This window comes from Pteropus vampyrus, unplaced genomic scaffold, assembly GCF_000151845.1.
Source record: "Pteropus vampyrus isolate Shadow unplaced genomic scaffold, Pvam_2.0 Scaffold19, whole genome shotgun sequence".
Lineage (NCBI taxonomy): Eukaryota > Metazoa > Chordata > Mammalia > Chiroptera > Pteropodidae > Pteropus > Pteropus vampyrus.
Window position 1 is genome coordinate 6,625,390 of NW_011888800.1, and position 21,073 is coordinate 6,646,462.

The 21,073-nt window shown below is 33.0% G+C and overlaps 1 protein-coding gene and 2 pseudogenes across 2 annotated transcripts in view; 2 read left to right on the forward strand and 1 right to left on the reverse strand.

Annotated features, from left to right (window-relative positions):
- KNL1 (kinetochore scaffold 1) overlaps positions 1-17,629 on the forward strand; it is a 37,753-nt gene extending 20,124 nt beyond the window's left edge. For both annotated transcript variants that reach the window (XM_011354914.2, XM_023527754.1), the window contains exons 11-26: positions 1,238-1,376; positions 1,764-1,831; positions 2,215-2,313; positions 3,452-3,567; positions 4,030-4,120; positions 4,709-4,825; positions 5,687-5,774; positions 8,911-8,988; positions 9,141-9,180; positions 10,064-10,165; positions 10,605-10,705; positions 12,862-12,930; positions 13,734-13,843; positions 14,039-14,157; positions 14,840-14,962; positions 15,929-17,629. In XM_011354914.2, coding sequence (XP_011353216.1) covers positions 1,238-1,376; positions 1,764-1,831; positions 2,215-2,313; positions 3,452-3,567; positions 4,030-4,120; positions 4,709-4,825; positions 5,687-5,774; positions 8,911-8,988; positions 9,141-9,180; positions 10,064-10,165; positions 10,605-10,705; positions 12,862-12,930; positions 13,734-13,843; positions 14,039-14,157; positions 14,840-14,962; positions 15,929-16,064 — 1,596 coding nt within the window. In that variant the 3' untranslated portion in view covers positions 16,065-17,629. The remainder of the gene's footprint in view (positions 1-1,237; positions 1,377-1,763; positions 1,832-2,214; positions 2,314-3,451; positions 3,568-4,029; positions 4,121-4,708; positions 4,826-5,686; positions 5,775-8,910; positions 8,989-9,140; positions 9,181-10,063; positions 10,166-10,604; positions 10,706-12,861; positions 12,931-13,733; positions 13,844-14,038; positions 14,158-14,839; positions 14,963-15,928) is intronic.
- Positions 13,495-13,613, reverse strand: LOC111736462 (annotated as a pseudogene).
- On the forward strand, positions 15,035-15,153 carry LOC111736360 (annotated as a pseudogene).
- Positions 17,630-21,073: the final 3,444 nt, after the last annotated feature.

Here is a 21,073-nt window from a genome sequence, read left to right on the forward strand (position 1 = left end):
TGTCACCTCTAGTGATTTGTCATTGTGGTTTTGCATATGAAAATCACTAGGTAGAGTATATATAGTTTGAAAAGTCATCTTCAGTGTTATAAATATTCAGAAGGTAAAAGCCTTTTTATTATGCAAACCACATAAACCTTGACTAAATTCTCTTGGCTAATGAGGATGTGTAGAAGCTGAGAGTTCATTCCTTAGTGGATGGGAAAATACCTAGGTTAAGCCCAGTATCTCAAAGTGAAGTAAGTGAGATTTTGTATTTATGAAAGTGGTCATAGATATTAAAGTTGAGAGAACACTGATTTGGGTAACTTGCGAGAATAAACCAGTCACTTAAACTGAGTTTTATAGATGGAGAAATAAAGACTAGAAAGTATCAGAGGTTCATAGAAAACAAAATGTCAACTATTAAATATTTAAGTTTAGATTATTTTGGTGGTTCTATAAGCTGAGGTTCTGAGGAAATGGTTTGTTTATGAAGCTTCGAGAAAGTAGTTAACAGTAATATAAAAAAATAACAATAGATTCTATGAAAATTACTAATATTTTGTTGAATGAGTATTTATTGAGTATCTGCTATGTCCTAGGTACTGTTTAGGTGCCTCAGTGGGAATTTATAGACCAAAATCTGCTCTCATGGAGCTTACAATCTAGCATTTAGACAAATAATATAATGTTCTCAAAAACATATGGAAGTAGGTAGATGAAAATGGCATTTAAGGCTAAAGCTGTAAAGGCAAATGGTTAAAATGATAAAAGCAGTAGTACCACATGACTCATTTGACCTCAGCTAAGAGTTTTGATCACCAGGGAAAGGAAGTACTAAAGCCTGGAAATAATTTTCTTTGTTCTGCTCTAGCCAGGACCATCACATACAGCCAATATTCTATTCTGGTTTTCTGCAGTGTCGTAGCCTTGACTGTGGTGGCTAGTAGAATAATTATTGGATAGGTCAACATTTGATAGCTCATAGGATCTGACTATAACTTAGATACATCTGAAAAATAATTTGCTTATACAGTATAATGCACAGTTATTTCTATATATTTTTAAATAAAATTACTTTAAAGACCTCAGTTGCCTGTTACTTATTCTAATTCTTTGCTAAGATATTTCATATGGATTATAGATAAATTTTATGTTAGTAGTATTTCTATTAGTATTCAACAAACATTTAGTCATTATAAGTACATAGTGTCATAACTTTATCCTGATGATGTTCCTTAATCGATAATTTCAGATTTTTGATCACCATGCTGAAGGGGATATATATAAAAATGTTAACAGTGTATTGATAAAAAGCCCAAGCAGGACCCCATCTAGTTGCAGCAGTTCTCTGGATTCGATCAAAGCTGATGGGACTTCTCTGGACTTCAGCAGTAAGATCTTCATGAAAGCTAATTAATAGAAGTCATCTGTTTACTTGAATAATAATAAATGTATTCAGTTCAGGAGATGTTTGAAATTTGTAGAAGCTTTTGAGGAGTTATAAATAGTTGATAAGTAAAATATTATTTAGTTTATTTTTAATTCATAGTTATTTTAATAAAACCAGAAGTGATATACAAGGGGGTAGAGTGATTTCCTTAAGAAGCTTATAATCAGTAGAGAAACATTGAATGGAACCTTAAAACTATAACATACTTTGCCCTATAAATGACTGTCTTCCCAAAAAGATCCTAATGGGTAGCTTTAGGAGCATGAACCACACTAAAATTTATAGTATAACATGTTAATCACCTGAATTTGCCTTACTTCTATTCTAGCACACCGCAGTAGTCAAATGGAATCACAGTTTTTCACAGACAGTATTTGTGAAGAGAGCTTGAAGGAGGTATTTCCCATTTCTAATGCACTATTTCCTTGTTTTGTTTTTTCTCTTTTTAATTTTTAAAAATTATGAAATACTTTAAATATACAGAAGACAAATTTTGTTTTCTTTGTTAAGGACCTGACCTGGCAGTTAATTATATGGAGTAGAAATCACGATTAGAAGACCTATGTTTTGTTTTTTTCCCTCAATTTTACTGTTAACGTAATACCCTTAGGAAATAAATATTAGATAAAATCTACTCATGTATAGCATACAGATATCTGGATAGTATTTCCACAAATATGTGCAAAGTACTTTAAGCTACTTAGAAACAAACAAGGTAGTTATAATTAAAATGAGTTCACTTTAAATGGTCATGCAGACTTTTTTTTTTCTTTTCTCAGAAACTCAAAGATGGAAGAATAACAGTAAAGGAGTTCTTTATACTTCTTCAGGTCCATATTTTGATACAGAAACCCCGACAGAGTACTCTCTCAGCCAAAGTAAGTGCCATTTCTTGACAAAATAGTTGCCTCAGTTAAAATATATTGTGCTTACTAAACTATAGAGCAAACATTCAGAAACAAAAAAATTAAGGAAGCAAATTTCTTTATAGAAAGTTTTCCTAATATGTACATTTGTAGTTAGCATAAAAATTGATATTTTTTTATATCATGGATTTTGATAAGGTGAATTTTAATTTTTTTCTTAATTCCTTTGCATCTATTTTGTTTTTGATGCTTTTTTACTAAACATATGCTCTTATCTACTATTATAAAAATTCAAATATAGCAGTTTTTAATAAATATTTTTTGAAATCAAAAATATGTAAGATCATAGACTATTTGAATAATACGGTCAATAAACTCAATTTAAAAGATTAATAGAAAAATTACAACACTTTCAGAGGAATATATTTTTTCTCTTAAATATGTCGAACAGTTACAAAAATTAATGTTATGCCCTTGGCCACAAAGAAAACATTAACAAATTGAAAAATATGGCAACTTTATGGGCCACATCATATGATCTTAACCCAATAAAATTAGAAATAATGAAAGGACTAAAACATTCTTAGCTTCTAGGAAATTAAGAAACATACTTCTAGATAACTCTTATAACAGAAAATAAATGAAAACTATTTAAAAAGCAAAATAAAGGAGAACAGTTAATAGCAAATCTATGGGACATATAGCAAAAATTATATTCAGCAGGAAATTAAAACCTCACCTATTGTTATAGAAGAGAATCTAAAAACAAAGGAATTAATACTCACTTTAAGGAACTGAAACAAAATAACATCCATAAAAAAGGCAGGAAGACAGAATTAATGCAGATAAATGGTAAAGCTAATGAATTTTTAGATATCGATTTACTTAAAATAATGCATAGCCATTTTCAAATCACTTTTTATCCCATGTAAGTGAAACATCTACAGTTCCCCTAAACATCTAGAGAAATGGACTTCAATGTCAAACTTGAATTTGGATTCCAACTTATGGCTTTACTAGGTATTCACATTTTGAGTATTCAAATTTTTCTTTGTACAACTTTTAAAAACAGGCACTCTGAAACTTGAAACAGTTCTAGAACATGGTTTGTCCTCAAAATACCAATTTGGAGGGATTTTTTTTTTTTCAGTTTGCTATAAACACACAACCTACTCCAGAAGACCTGATGTTAAGTCAATATGTTTACCGACCCAAGATACAGATTTATAGAGAAGATATTGGGACTCTTCGCCAAAAGATTGAAGAGTATGGAAATTTTTATTTTTTTGTGTGTTTATTGGATGGGTTAATAATCAGTATCGTAAGGTTTTGATTAGAATAACACTGGCATAGAAAAAAGTTGATGGCATTAACTGGCATTGTGACACAGCATGTTTATAGGAGTTTCACCTTTATAGTCAGACAGGTTAATCCTGGCAACAGCACTAGCCGTGTAACCTGATTTAAGTATTTTAAGCTTTATTTCAACATGTTGGAGCAAGTCGATACATTTAAATGAGAATTCTATTTGTAAGGGAAGGTTTTTTGATTCATAACATTCTTGAACTGTTCTACAAGTGTTGAAATAATAAGGCTAGTCACTATTCTGGAGTGAATTCTCTCTTATGTAGAAAAGAACTAGGAAGAATTAAGTATGCCTATAGATCTGAGTTGCTTTATTCAAGCTGACTACTGAACCCTATGCTAATTAACTTTTCTATATTTTAGATTAAAGCTTTCTGCACTGAACCAAGATAAACTTTTGACTGATGTAAATAGGAACCTATGGGAAAAAATGAGACACTGCTCTGATGAGGAGGTACTTTGTTTCATTTTCTGAATGGGAATCAGTATAGACATTTTGAAAATTTTTTATTGTGAAATAGGTAACTGTTACTTGGTGATTAGTGATTAGTTCTTTAACTTACTTCTCAGGTATAATATGTTACTAAGGTCTTATTTAATTATACATGAGTAATTGTTAGGCTGTAATCTTTTCAAACCTGAAATGATCAATTTAATATGTGAAATACAGTTCAAATTTATTTAGAGTTCCCTCCTTGTTTGCCTTTCACTTAGATTTAGATCAAGAAAAGATTTAATTGATTAAATAATAAGAAACTCATTTTATATGTGCCCTGATATATTAAAAAGATTTTATTAACTAAGCCTATCATTTTCTAATTTGTAATATGTATAAGTGAATTAGAAGCAAGAATGAAAATTAAAATCTTTGGTTCTGTTCTTAAACTATTAAATGGGATTAAATTTGCAAATGAGGTGTCCTGCCTTATGAATCAAGAGTCTAGAAAGGATAAAGCTTAGCATATATCATCTGAATCAATCTTCTCAGACCATTTGCCTCATTTGTTTTAGAGTTAATATAGCCTTTGACTTTTCCTGACAGCTGAAGGCCTTTGGAATTTACCTGAACAAAATAAAATCACATTTTACCAAGATGACTAAAGTTTTCACTCACCAAGGAAAAGTGGCTCTCTACAGCAAGCTGGTGCAGTCAGCTCAGGTAATTTGAGACAGTTAATAGCACAGAAAGAAAGATCTATTAAAATTACTTTACGGTGGTTATGGAATATGAAGAATATTTCTTAGACATGTAAATGAGACTTGGGCAAAAACTTCAAATTATTCATGAGAGATGGGGTTCACTTTATCAAAAGTGGCAAATCCTGGCATCTTGAGTAATTCTAGAATGTATTTACTAATATAGGCCTATTTCTCATCTCAGATTTGTTATACGTTATACATATTGAAATAAAACAACATGGGATTCTGATCTTCCATTGCTAAGGAGTATACTGTAGTATTATCTTCCTCATAATCCATACCTAGCTGTGTATGTTTGTGTATAAGTTTAAAGTAGCATTTCCCCAAATGATTTTCCTTTAAGAAAGGTTCTGTATTTAAAAACTTTCTATTAGCAAATAAGTCTGGGACATGTTACATACAATATCCCCCTTTCGGAGAAGTATAATAGCATAGTAATGTCTAAAGTCAGAAATCTTCATTTTAAAAAAGTCTAAAAAAGAAAAAAATGCTGAAATTCTGTTTGACCAGTGTTTCCCATATTCATTTGACCATAGAACATTTTTTAAAGAACTCTTTTTTAAAAATAATATATATATTAGTATCTTATATTACATGGAAATGTTGGAATAAATGAAAGGATAAAAATGAGTTTATAGTAATCTGTTATATATGCTTTTAAAAAATTTTTAAGTCTAGACTGGAAACTTCAACCTTCATTTTAAGATCTGCCTATTCATGATTTAAACATAACAGTTATGTCAGCTATTTGAAACATTTATAATGTTATAATGTTTTGTTCAGAACTTTAACTTGACAGTCTATAATATTGTGTGTTTAGAATGAGAGGGAGAAACTTCAGATAAGGATAGATGAGATGGACAACATACTTAAGAAGATTGCTGACTGTCTCACTGATATGGAACTAGGTAAAGTATTTTGAATACTTTTCCAAAAGAAAATTTAATTTCATTTGTATTCTTCCCTATAGTACAAATTGCTTGTATCACTATGCTGAACCCTTGTATTAGCAAATTGAGACATTAAATTAGAGCAAATTAAAGCTTCTTTACCGTGATCCTCCATAACACAATAAGAGATGCCCAAGATAATAAGTCTCTTTGGAAAGCTTTTCATAACCTATACCATATTTTTTTTTATAGATGAACTTATCTCCATTTGACAATTAGCCTTTCAGTTTGACCTGGCATAATCCCAACTTGTTTAGTATTGTTATCCTGAAACTTCTTTCTCAAAGATCACAGAATTCCACATAACCATCAAATTTGGTAGTTCTCAGTCCTTAGCCATCTTGACATCTTTCAGCATTCGACAATGCTGAAAGAAACTTGAATCTCCCTGCATCTCTATGATATTGCACTATCTTGATCCAATTTTTTTTCTCCTGGTTGTTTCTTTTAGTTTCTCTGTTGGCCTTTCTCTAACTAACCCCCTGTGTAGAGATTTAGATTTTATCATCTACTTATTTCTATATCCTCTCCCCTCATGGTTTCATCTGCCTTAACAAGTGTGTTTAAATGAATGATTCCCAAATTCACTTACATTCATCAGGCATTTGTTGAGCACCTACTGCATGCCAGATACTGTGCTTAACATGAGAAAAAATATATGTTAGACACAGATTTTGCCCTTAAATAGCTTATACTCATTTTGGATGAGGGCATCTTTAGCCTCTTTATCTTAAATTTTGGACTTAACATTTCTAGCTCTCTGCAGAACCTCTCTGCAAACATGTCCTTAAGCACTTTAAACTCTGTGTGAATAAATGGAATTTATTGTCTTCTCCTATTTCCAAAATAAAATATGAAAACTTGTTCTCCCTATGATGTTTCTTATCTCTATTAATGACATCACCATTCTCACATATTGTAAAAAGCCCAAAACTTTCATTGTCTTTGAGTCTCTCTTATCAAGTTCTGTCATATCTGCTTCTTCAGCATCTTTTATTCTTTCCCATTCAGGCAATTATTAATTCTGAAATGTGCTATTTCAACTCTTCTAACTTGACATTTTTCTATATTCTTCATTCTATATTCTTCCAGTCCAATCTGCACATTGCCATCAGATTAATAATTGTGAAGGACAGTATTTATTATGTTACTACCCTGAAAAACTTTTCTGTCTTTCCATTTATTACAAAATGAAGTCCAAGCTCCTGAACATGACATGTAACATTCTCTACAATCATTTTTAGATCTTTCTTACATGATTTACTATTTTACTCCCTTACACATTCTAAATTACAACCAAATCTTGTCATTTCTATGTAGTCCTGCCACTTTTTCTTTGCTAATAACATTCTTCTACCAAAAAAGGCTCTATCTCTCTTGAGCTCCCATGGCTATTTTGTTAGTACTTCTTATAGTACCTATCACATCTACTTACAATTAGAGTTACTTTTGTATAGTTTATTTTCCTAAGTAAATTTTGAGCTCTGTGGTAGCAAAGATTGGCTTTTTTCTCCATGTCCTTCAGAATTCTTAGCACTATGCCTTCCACAGAATAAGTGTATAGTACATGTTTTCTGCATTGACTTGATAATGAGTATATGAATTCTATAGTCTTAGATTGCCCCACCCATTTGTTTATTATCTTTCTATTTCATGGGAAAAAAATAGAAGCCATTAGGCCTGAACTTCTAAGCTTCCTGCTACCAAACAAACCAAACATTTATATATCTATATATCCATTCTTTCATCATCTCTTTCTTTTCCCTAAGACCAATTTTTCCACCTAAACTTTGAATTTCGTCTCCTCTTCTCTGCTCAGGAATTGTATATCACTGATTTTTCCCTTATCTCTGGTATATTCAACCTCTCTGCCTCTTCTGCTGGATAAATTCACCTCTCTCTCATCTTTAAAATACCAACAACCACACTGTGTTCTCTAGGTACCACTATTAAATGGCTCCCTGTTTCTTTCTTGTCCCTTTATTATTCCTTGAGCAATATTCACTGAGTGCCATGTACAGTGCTCTGTGCCAAGAATACTGTGGTGATTAAAAACAAAAACTATATGCCCTATGGAGCTTTTAGTTTAGAAGAGAATATGAGAATTAAATAATGTTATATAATAAGTGCTATGGAAGAGAAGTTACATGGTTCTCTAAGGTCCTGAAACAGAATTCTGACCTAGCTGAGTAGGAAAGGCTTCCCTCTGAGGAAGCAACAGTTCAGCTAAGATCCAAAGAATGAGTAGGAGTTAAAGTGAGAAGGGAGGGGAAAGCAGCCTATTTAAGATAGCTAACACATGCAGAAGCCATTCTGTGGGAAAGAATGTACCAAGAAGAAGGGTCTGAAATAAGACCAATGTGGCTAGAATAGAGCAAAAGGGAATATTGTCTAAGCTGTAACTGGAGAGGTCTAGGGGCTAGGCCAAAGACAGCCTTTTAAGTATTGTTTACTTTTTCTTGTAACAGTGAACAGCCATTTGAATGGTGTTAAGCACTGGCTGCAATGTAGAGATTGGATTTGAATAGATCAAGAGTAAGTGTAAGAAGTTCAGTAATTATTGGACTGGTGTGGTTAAGAAAGGGCAGTAGCTTATATTAAGGGAGGCTGGTGGTAGTGAAGAAAAAAAGTAGATTCAAAAAATATTTTTGAGGTAAAAATCTAAACTTGGATTGGATATGAGGAGAGTGGAATTTTAAGGATGACTCGAAGGTTTTAAAAACAAATTAAAAATTTTTAAATGTATGTGTATGCATTTATATATATGTATCTGTTCCTGCTTAGTCCACGGGGTTGCCTAATAATAACTTTGATATATGCAAATTTATATAAACAATTTCCGACTCAAAGTGGCTCCTGAGAGGCTATTAGGGATCATTACCATATGGCTCAAAGTTCAGTTGCCTACCTCTAGAAGCAGATTTTTGTATGAAATTATAATTATAGCTCGGTGCTTATTGGCAAGGAAAGGTGGGAGAAAGATGCATGTTTGTGAAATATTCTTAACAATTAATTTTGGGACCATCTATTCTTTTCATCTCCAGTGGTTTAATTATTTTTGACTGAGTTATTCTAATGCACATTTTCTATCTAGAAACTAAGAATTTGGAGGATAAAGAGAAAAACAGTTCTGTGGAAGAATGGGATTCTGAAATGAGAGCTGCAGAGAAAGGTAACCGAATTAATTAAGGAGATAAATAGAAAAAAAAATCTGTTCTGAATTTGTTTATTTAGGTAAGATTGAGAGAATTTTCAATAAAACAGATGATTTTTATAGCAACATTTCTGTATGTCCATTCTGATTGATTTTTTTCCCCCCCAAAGAACTGGAACAGCTGAAAACTGAAGAAGAAGAGCTTCAAAGGTCAGCCTTCATTCTGAGTGTTAGAAAATATGCTAAACTTCACGTGGCTAAATGACTTCCTGCCTTCAGGAACTAACAAGATTGGGGACATGAATATTGACTAAGGCTAACTCAGGACTTCTACTCTACTTTGACCTTGACCGTGGAGGCCATCTTAGTTGACAGTATTTTCTGTGCACTGTTGTTTTCAGGGCATTAACTCAAGGTAGTATTTCTCAAGCTTGAATAATATCAGGATCCTTTTAAAGAAAATAAACCTAGCATTAAACTATTCTTATATTGTACTTTTATGTTATGCTTAAGTAAGTATAAGTAAGTATAAAATGGTGTATACTCACGGAGTCTTCGTTAACTTAATAAGACTAAAAGAAATAATAATGACAAAGCCAGTAAAATTTCAGTTGACAACATTAATTTGGCAGGTGACAGTGTTTGGCTGAAATTAAATTGATGCTAGCAAAATGACTAACAAAACATAGTTTTATTTAGATCTAATAATCTAAACAAAACCAGAGGCAGATACCAAAATTATGGCATGTCTCACTTTTAAGGTGAGTATTCTCATGATCTGCATTATGCTTATATTTTTATCATCAAAATGAAAATGTAAATTTTAATAAAAATCTTAACGTATGAACCCCCAAGCATATCTTTATGGATCCTATTTTCAGAGCCCTTGATTTAAGCCATTCCTAATTGACCGCACTTCTAGATTAATGCTCATAAAAAAATAAAAAAACTGAAAATGCAAAAATGGACGCTATTCACCTCATTGGGGTGCATCTAGCATGTGACTTCTTGTCATAAATCTTCTATTTTAATAGAATCTGAATTCTCTAACAACAGACTTATCTTTTCTGTGAATACCTCATTTGATTTGCAGAAATCTCTTTGAACTGAAGGTACAGAAAGAACAGATCCTTGCTCAAATAGACTTAGTGCAAAAACAAACAAATAGAACTGAAGAGCTACTGGATAAGTCAAGGTAAGGAAAAGCAGGTGTCAGTAGTCTGTGTTTCATCCTGTGCCTCTGTGGTTATCTAAACCTAGAGCAGTTAACATGTATCTATAGCATGTATCACTGTTTTTAGCATGAAAGAGTCAATGTCCTTAACACTAAGTTGAAAGTATACAAGGTGGGAGAGCTATGGAATTATAATTTTAAAGTATTTAACACTTTATATTGCCCAGACTTGGTTTTTCTCTGTGTACAACTCAAGATTGAGTGAACTCTTTATTTCTTTCAAAAATGTAAGTTTGTACATTCATAATATTCGAATTAAAATATTGTCTCCCAATCCAGTAGAAAAACTCTTAGCAGCCACTGCTGGTACTGTTTTGGGTGGTATCCAAAGTTAACTCTCTCTTCTTATCTCAAAAAAGTGTGTTTTTTTGGGGGGGGGTTCTTATTTATCTCTCTCTAGCTTGTCTGAGTGGGATGTCATTGAATGGAGTGATGATCAAGCTGTATTCACCTTTCTTTATGACACAATAGAACTCATCATCACCTTTGGCGAGCCAGTAGGTGAGTAGCAAAAGTAAGATAATTCTTCTTTAGAAAAATATATGGCTAAACTCAAATCTTTAATACAATAATAACTATTGACATAATGAAAGCACTGCTGAAAATCTTAGAACAGGCAATCACTAATTAGTGGGAATAGAATTTTATTTTTATTTTACTAGATAGAGTAAAAAATTCAGCTAGTTGAAAGTTGGCCTTTGCAAAATTAGACAATAGAAATTTTGCCTATCCAAATAGTGGATCAACATGCTATTCACATCTATTTACTCTGACTGCCTTTTTTCTATCTGTTGTTTGTGATAGAGGATTTACTGTAATGGCTGGTAACTCTTGACTGCTTTTTTGTACTTCAGTTAACCTAAAACATTTATTGGAAGTTTTGCATGTATTGTCGGGCTTATCAAAGTAGGTAGATATCACTATATGGTAACTGGAGAGAGTCCTAGCTATTTTGTTGGAGTCTCCTGTCAGTATCTTTAGGTCTTTTCTTTGAAACAGTTAGCTTCATTATAGCCAACTATGGGTAAATGTGGCCAAATTGGAACCTAGGATCTTTACAATCACCCAGCCTCCAAACATGATTCTCCTTAAAAGTTTCTTTTCTCAATGTATACTATCAACTTCCATCCAGGTCCAAAATTAAAGGTTAGGAATCACTCTAAACCTCTTTCTTCCTTACCAGGCATATCCAAATCATCAACAAGACTTATTGATTTTAATGTTCATCCACTTTTCTTGACCTCTTCTGTCAACAGTCATCTGTAACCTAAATGACTACAATAACATTCCAACCAGTCTTTCTGGATCTTTTCTTTTTCCTTTCCAGTTCATTCTCCTTCCTGTAGCTATAATGACTGTTGAAAATCTGATCATGCCCCTACTACTACTATTAGACTAATGATCAAAATATTTAATATAGCCTATAAAACCCTGCGTGAATTGCATTTTCTCTCTTTTCCTGCCTCATCTTACACTGTTCTCTGCATGTCAGCCACAGCAGCTTTCTTTTATTTTCTTAAAATATCATGGTCCTTCATTCTCAGTCATATGCCATCTTACCTCACAACCATCATACTGATGTTTCTTATACCAGGAAACTCTTTCCCCGTCTTGGTCCATTCGGGCTGCTATAACAAAAATACCATAAACTAGGCAGCTTGTAGCAACAGAAATTTATTTGTCGCAGTTCTGGAGGTTGAAGTCCAAGATCAGGAAGCCAGCATGGTTAGGTGAAGGCCCTCTTTTGGGTTGCAGGCTTCTCATCGTATCCTCACATGATAGAAGGCCAAGCTTGCTCTCTGGAGTCTCTTTTATAAGAAGTCTCTACTATCATGACCTAAGCACCTCCCAAAGATCCCACTTCGTAATACCATCACATTGGACATTCGGATTTCAACATATGAATTTGGAGGAGACACAAATATTCAGATCATAGCACCCTGTCTTCACTAAATAAATTCCTACTGATTTCCTTAACAGCTCAGCTCATTTATCACTTTCTTGGGAAAGCTTTCCCTGACTCTAATTTTACCTATTCCCTCTGCTACTTGCCCTCCTGTTGTATGTTCTCATTGCTTCCTGCAGTTTTCCTTAATAGTGTTCATCACAGTTTGTAGTTCTTGATGTGTTTATTAGTGCAATTGTTTCTGTGTTCCCCTGAGCTATAAGGTTCTTGAGAGTGTAGATCGATCATGTCTGTTTGTCTCACTGTTGAAAAGAATCAGAATTTGAGGACAGTAGATAATGCTAGAGTCTGGAGGAAGAAGCAGCTATCCTGGCTACCTTAAACTCATTAATGTAATGCTAAAAACATAAATCATTTTTACTGTATTCGTCAAAGATAATAAGTGAGGGAGGTCATAGCCTTTTTCTTTATATGGTTCCTGAAATTAATATTATCTTTGCACAGAAGTTAAGGGTCAAAGGACCCTTAACTATAAATGTACTACTCTTTAAATTTCCTTCAAAGGCCTGCCAATCAGTAAAGGCTCAGGGGAGCCTTTACTACAAAGAATAATATGATTCAAGGATGAACCTTCAACTGCCTGTGAAAAAACCCTGTTACCCAGAAAGAGCAGGACTCTAAAATACTGAGTTGTATGTGGCTTAAAATCAGATAATAAAAGGAAATACTGTTCTTATTCTCTTCTTCCTAGTTGGTCTCCCTTTCCTGAACAAGGCTTATAGGAAGATTGTTGACCTGAAATTTCAATCTCTGTTAGATGGTAAGTTCAAAACATTTAAGCAACTAAATTTTTTTTTTTTGAGAACTTTCACATACTAAGTTAAATATAAACAATGATAATAATAATTTGTCCTTACAAATGTATATTAAACATAAAACTGTTTAGATAATGTTCCAAATATTGGGTAGGTTTTTAAAGAAATGATTTATTTTTATTCTTATTATTAGATCTTGAGAAATGATTAATAATAATAGCTATTTCCATAATTTAAAAATTATGAGTACTTATTCTGTATCAGGCATATGTATTACTTAACATCAACACTATGAGGTAGGTATTATTCCCCATTTTACAAATTAGGAAACTACAACTCAAAAAAATTAAGCATGGTGCTTAGGATCACTCAGGTAATAAGGAAAGCCAGGATTTAAATTCAGGTTAAGCCCATGCTCTTAATCAAGTTCTGTTCTGTATGTGATAAAGCCTTGAGTTTTCATAAGAATGTCTTACATTCACCATATATGTTGATATATGTGTTTGAAAATAAAATGGAGAGGCTATTTAGACACCTAGTGGTTTGGAGGTATTTCTTTTTTTTTCCAACACCTATAGCACCTGGTATTCCTAGGTGGTCTCCCATCCAAGTACTAACCAGGCCCAACCCTGCTTAGCTTCCGAGATCAGGTGAGATTGGGCACGTTCAGGGTGGCATGGCAGTAGACAGTTTGGAGGTATTTCTAGTTTATGTAGTATTTCTAGCGTGTGTGTACACACACACACATACACACACACATATGAATAATAAGTAAAACCGTGCTCTTGGTTTTTTTTCTCTTCCTCAGAGGATAAAGCTCCTCCTTCCTCCCTTTTAGTTCATAAGCTTATTTTCCAGTACATTAAAGAGCAGGAGTCCTGGAAGAAGAAATGTACAACACAGCACCAGGTACCCAAGGTAAATTCCGATTGAAGTATATAAAGGAAAATTATGTTATCTGTCTCAAAAAGCAGAACTGAAATTTTATATATATAATAGTGGATCTTGAAATGATAAATATGTTAAATTGTTTAACTTTGGGAGGGTTCTTTATAAAAGAGGCACTAAACACTGAAATGTTTTTATAATTTATTATTCTTTTATTTTTCTCAGATGCTTCAAGAACTCTCACTGGTAATAAGCCACTGCAGACTCCTTGGAGAAGAGATTGAGTTTTTAAAGAGATGGGGACCAAATTATAACCTAATGAACATAGATGTGAATAATACTGAGTAAGTATATTAGTTCCCTAGGGCTGCCATAACAGAGTGTACTACAAAATGGGCGGCTTAAACAACAGAAATTAATGTCTGACAGTTCTGGAGGCTAGAAGTCTGAGAACAAAGTATCAGTAGAGCTGGTTCCTGCTGGGGGCTGTGAAAGAGAATCTGTTGCATGCCTCTTTCCTAACTTCTGGTGATTTGCTGGCAATCTTTGGCATTTCTTGACTTGTAAACATATAACCCTAATATCTGCTTTTATCTTCACATGATGTTTTTTCTGTATGTATGTTTGTGTCCAAATGTCCCCATGTTATAAGGACACCAGTCATTTTGGATCAGGGGCCCACCATATTCCAGTAGGAACTCGTAACTAATTAAATCTGCAAGGACCCTGTTTCCAAATAAGGCCACATTCTGAGGTTCTGGGGGTTAGGGCTTCAACATGAGAATTTTGAAGAGACACAGTTCAAACATAACAGTAAGTAATCAGTTGAAAATGTATTAAAATAATTTATTTTATTTATGGGTTTCATAATAATATTTTGTTCCAGATGTTTTACCCTCTGTCCATTTGATAAGGACAAGAAACAATGTATACCTAAATTTCACATGCCAGTGTAAAAGGAAAATATATTTGTGTTTCATTCTATTTTTATTTTATATTTTTAATTGAGGATCTTGTCTTTTACAGATTGAAGCTTTTATTCTCCAGCTCTGCAGCATTTGCAAAGTTTGAGATAACTTTGTCTCTCTCAGTCCATTATCCATCTGTTCCGTTACTTTTCTCCATTCAAAATCACCTTGGAAACATTGGGTGAGTGAAGGGCCTGCAGGATAGGGCTTCCAACAACTTTTTTACTTTTGTTATGTCATTTGAAAGATACCTGTCTATGGCCATGCTACCCTGAACAAGCCCAATCCTGTCTGATCTCAGAAGCTAAGCAGAGTCGGGCCTGGTTAGTACTTGGATGGGAGACCACCTAGGAAGACCAGGTGCTGTAGGCGTAAAAAATAAAAAAAAATAAGGTAAGCTGATAAGGTCCTTGCAATCTGTGAAGTCAACCAAGGGTTGCCTCGCCAAAAAAGAAAGAAAGAAAGATCCTTTAAAGTGGTCAGCAAATGAATAGACAATAGTGAAAGCCAAATGTTACTTGTCTCTGACTTCATTTTGAAGAATTGGTTCTTTTAAAGTCAGTGACCTTCATTACTATCTCCAGGGGATACTGGAGACCATTGGTCTGTTCCTTTATACTTGCACCACTTTTTGAACACTCAACTAAAACAGGAATCAAGAAGGAAAAATTCCTGCATAAACTTAGCCCAGGTTATATATGAACAACTTTTATGGCCTTAAAAACAGAATAATAATTTAAAAACTGTGCGGTCATAATGCTTTTGTCAATTAGTCTATGGAACCAGACCTAAAAATATTTCATTCCTACTATATATTTTGTGACTTTTTAGACACACTACTAACAGATTGTAAGATAGAGTTTAGAATGTGCCCACCTCAAATCTATCAGCAAACACCAACAGTTTAGATTTTTATAGCCAGAGAAAACAGTTAGGTCAAGATACCTCACAATTACATACAGAATTGGTTCTTAGGCCTTGTTTTTAGAATATCAATTCAAACTGGATAGCCTAATTTAAGCATTTATTCCAGAAATGCTTATGTGTGCTCTCTGGGAGACTCAGAGATTTTGTACAAAAACATGAATTCTACTTAAAGGCAGATAAGTGTGAGTTTCCAGGAAAAATAATCTTTTGTTCTTTTCAGCCGCGATGAAATTGCTGCCCTTCTATCTAAAGTGCCACTGGAGGACAACTACCTAAAAAATGTAGTCAAGCAAATTTACCAAGATCTGCTTCAGGGCTGCCACTTCGACCAGTGGACCCATGGACCACAGCTGTAACAACCAAGCACAGTACACTTAATAATGATGTTATGTCAGAGTCTCCACTGCTATTTAATCTTTGTCTTTAGTTCCTAGAAAGAAGCCTAGTAAAATGCCTAATGCCTTTTTATGATGTTATAGTTAATTTGTAGAGTTAGTTTTTTAATCTCTACAGTCAGGAATAATGAAAGGCCTCAAACAGCCTGCTATCAACTTGCTCATCTTTCTCCTAAAAGTTTAGTAGAACACTGAGGGAAAATTTCTCTTAACTAAAGTGGTGCTTTCTGCTTTAGTACAAGCCCTAAGGAGTAACTAAAGTATAAGAGGTGGTATCACCACTGACAAAAACAAGCCATTTCCCCACATATAGAGTTATGATATTCAGGTTGCCTGGCTTCTGCCTAGAAGATATTTCTGGAATACAGACATGTCCGTCTACAAACTACTCATCTTCCTTTTTCCCCATTCCAGAAATGTTATTAAGAGAAAGCAATAGCACTCAACTATTGGATTGGCTGCCTTCTTTTCTTGGGGGGCCTTGCCTCCTTTTATTATATGTTTATTAGTGTTTTCTTAATAAGTATAATTTTGTAGGGAAAGTTTGTTCATTTTGGCCCAGTACATATATGTAAATATATTGATTTTGCATTCGTGATGTAGTAAGGAGATGTATATATAAGTACACAGAGATGTATGTATAGAGAGGTACCCTTCTGCCCAGGCAGTTTCCATCTTTCTGAAAGATACCTTACAGCATTATTCTCAGCTCCTTTTATTAAATAAATACACTTCAAACAATATCATACCCAAAATACCAGCTTTGTCAAATTCTGGCAATAGTAATGAACTTAGTGTAAGTATGGGTTTCTGAAGCCATACCCTTCTCATATACAAAAATAAAAATATCCATTGATATTGAATGATCAATACTATCTGTGAGATAAATATAAAAAAAATTTCATCCAAACTTTAGTCAAATCCTAATCATGATAATTTTTGTTTACTTTATATTTATTCTAAACTGAAATATATTTGCATTTTTAAACTAAGTCACCTTAAAATTTTGCTTTGTACGTTAAGATCAGGTTAAAATCCTATGGGTCTCATGAATGTTATCTTCCCTCTTGGTTTGCTTTGACTTCTGAGTTATAAGTCAAAAGATTACATGGTCTTTTAAGCTTCAAAAGTCAATTTGAAACTCATTTGCCATAAAAATCAAGATGTAGATGTTTTCTATTTTCACAAACTCCTTGAAAAACTTTTAAAATCACCAATATGGTCTATTTCCCATTGAACTTAAATTACTTTTCTTACTAGAGTTGTTTTATTTATTTTCTGTAAGCCTAAAAAGTAGTTTTGTTTTGTGCATTTTGGTAACCTGGAGTGACCAGTTCCAAGAATGATTTGGCTTGTAATGATGGTCTCTGCTTTCTTGGATTTGGAGTACAGAATTGTGATATTTACTTAGTTATTTGATTTTGTTCCAAGTATTGGCTATTTTTATTAAATTTTTGGGAAGTTTTCCTTCACTGACTGGAAGCAGATTATTTTTTGCACTATTAAAATAAGTTTATTATATGAAATCTTTTTAAAGCAGTGTCTCTTTATGAAGTGAAGAGTGTTTTTACCCTGTATCCAATAGACCTTTGAAGATATGCCAAAGAAAGCTCTAAGAACATCCACTTATTTGAAAACCAAAATAAGATTAAAATATGCCAGGACCTGAGTATAAGAACCAGGTATAAACCACAGTTACCCTGTCTCTCAAGGACAATAAAAGAAAACTGTTTTGAAGTTTCTCAAAAAACTCATTTCTACAAACTAATAGAGTGGTTCTCAAAGTATAGTTTGAGAACTATACTTTATATAAGTACACAGAGATGTATGTATAGAGAGGTACATCAGTATACATCAGTATAGCATCAGCCTCCCCCAAATCTGCTGAATCAGAGAAACTCTAGGAGTGGGAACTAGCCATCTGTGGTGTTTTTTCACTTTTTTTAAAAACAATTTTATTGAACTATATTTCACATAATCATGATTTGCCATTTAAAGTGTACAATTGAATGGTTTTTAGTATATTCACAGATATGTGCACGTATCACCACAATCAATTTTAGAACAGTCTCATCACCTCAAAAAATAAAAATAAAAAACCCGCTTTTCAACAAATGGTGCTGGGAAAATTGGATATCCACATACAAGAGAATAAATTTGGACCCTTATACCATATTCAAAAATTAACTCAAAATTGATCAAAGACCTAAACATAAGAGCTGAAACTATTAAACGTTCAGCAGAAAACATAGGGCTAAATCCTCATGTCATCATGACATGTATGGCAATGGAATTATAGAGATGACAAAAGAGAAGGAACAAAAACTAGACTTCTTCAAAATTAGAAACGTATGTACATCAAAGGATATTATCAAGAAAGTGAAAAAAAGAATGGGAGAAAGTATTTGCAAATCATATATCTGGTAAGAGTCTAGTATCCAGAATATATAAAGAATTCTTACAACATAACAAATAGACAAACAACCCAATTTTTAAGATAGACAAAGGACTTGAATAGACATCTCTACAAAGAAGATATACAAATGGCCAACAAGTAAATACATGAAAAAGATGTTTGATATCATTAGTCATTAGGGAAATGCAGGTTCAAACCACAAGGAGATACCACTTTATATATATTAGGTTGGGCATAATTTTTAAAAAAAGGAAAATAAGCACTGGAGAGGATGTGGGAAATTTGGAGTCTTGTGTATTGCTGGTGGGAATGTAAAATGATGCAGCCACTATGGAAAACAGTTTCAGTTTCTCAAATGTTGAACACAGAACTACCTTATGACCCAGCAGTTCTACTCCTAGGTAGATATCCAAAAGAATTGAAAACAGGGACTTGAAAAGATAAATGTATATCAAGGTTCATAGCAGCATTATTCACAATAGCCAAAATGTAGAAACAAATCAGGTGTCTATCAACATAAGAATAAACAAAATGTGGTTTATACATAGGATGGAATACTATTCAGCCATGAAAAGGACTAAATTTTGATACATGTTAAATATAAATAGACCTAAAAAATATTATGCTTAGTGGAAAAATTGGATATCCACATACAAGAGAATAAATTTGGACCCTTATACCATATTCAAAAATTAACTCAAAATGGATCAAAGACCTAAACATAAGAGCTGAAACTATTAAATGTTCAGCACAAAAGGACAAATAATATATGATTCCACTTATATTGAGGTAATTACAGACCTTATTCAGTTGTACTAGTTTTTACATATAACTCATTTACATGTATGTGTATAGATTTATGCAGTTTTACCCCATGGATAGATTTGTGTAACCACCACCACAGTCAAGATACAGAACTCCATCACCAGAGAGTTATGATTCCCTTTTGCTACCACTTTATAGTTACACTCACAGCTTCATCCTTATCCTCTGGCAACCACTAACCGGTTTTTCATCTCTAATTTTATCAGTTTTAGAATGTTATATAAATGGAATTTAAGGTATGTAACCTTTTGATACTGGCTTTTTTTTTTCATTTGGCATAATGACCTTGATGTTTATCCAAGTGTGTAAGTATTTTCTTCCTTTTTATTACGGAGGATTATTCCCACTGTATGGATGTACCATAGTGTGTTTAACCATTGACCCACTGAAGGGCATTGGGTGTTTCCAGTTTTGAGTTACTACAAATAAAGTGGCTATGAATATTTATATACAAGTCTTGTATGAACATACATTCTTATGTCTCTAAGTACCCAAGAAAGTGTTTGCTGGATCATAGGACAAGTGTATATTTAGTTTTACAAGAAACTGCCATACTACTTTCCAGGGTGGCCTCACCATTTTATATTCACACCAGCAATCCATGAGAGATCCAGTTTCTCCGCATCCTCATCAGCATTTAGATTGGCACTGTTTTTTATTTTCACCATTCTGATAAATATATAATGATACTATTGTGATTTAAATTTATATTTCCCTTGTAACATCTTTCTGTATGCTTATTTAACATCTGTATATCTTTGGTGAAATGTCTGTTCATGTCTTTTGCCCATTTTCTAATTGGATTTTTTTTTTTTACTGTTGAGTTTTGAAAGTTCTTTAAACATACAAGTCTTTTGGTAGTTGTGTGGTTTGCAAATGTTTATTCCCAGTCTATAGCATGTTGTTTCATCCTCTTAACAGTCTTTGCAGAACAAACTTCAAATTTTGATGAAGTCCAACTTAACAGTTTTTCTTTTATGGATTGTGTTTTTGGTGGCATGTCTAAGAACTCATCACTTAGTCCTAGTTCTTGAAGATCTTGTATGTTTTTCTAAAAGTTCTATAGTTTTATGTTTTACATTTAAATCTATGATCCATTTTGAAATAAGTTTTGTAAAAGGTTTGAGGTTTAGGTTGAGATTCATTTTTTCACTAGACCTAATAGCTTTAGCACCATTTTTGAAAAGCCTATCCTTCCTCTGAATTGATTTTTAAAAAATTAATGTTTTGCTGTGCAATATTTTTAATGTGGTAAAATATACATAACAATATTATTTTAATCATTCATAAATGTACGATTCAGTGATAGACATTCTAGTTCCTGATGCAAATGATTCTCTAGGCCCTAGAATATAGAGCATATACTAAAGAAAGAAATTGCTAAATCAAAGGATATATAAATCTTAAATTTCAGTAGATAATGCTAAATTGTTTTCAAAAGTGTATCAATGTTTCCTACAACCAAATTTAGAAGATATAATATTCTTTATTCTATCTTCTAAAACTTTATAATTTTCTCATTCACATTCAGATCTTCAATATACCTAAAATTGGTTTTTATATATATCAGATAGCAGTTCATTTTTTTCCCTAAATGGATACCCAATTGTCCAAGCATCATTTATTAAAAAGGTCATCCTTTCCCTAGTGACAAATTATCTGTGATAACCTCTGTCATAAATCAAGAATCCATATATGCATGGGTCTGTTTCTGAATTCTCTTTTTTCC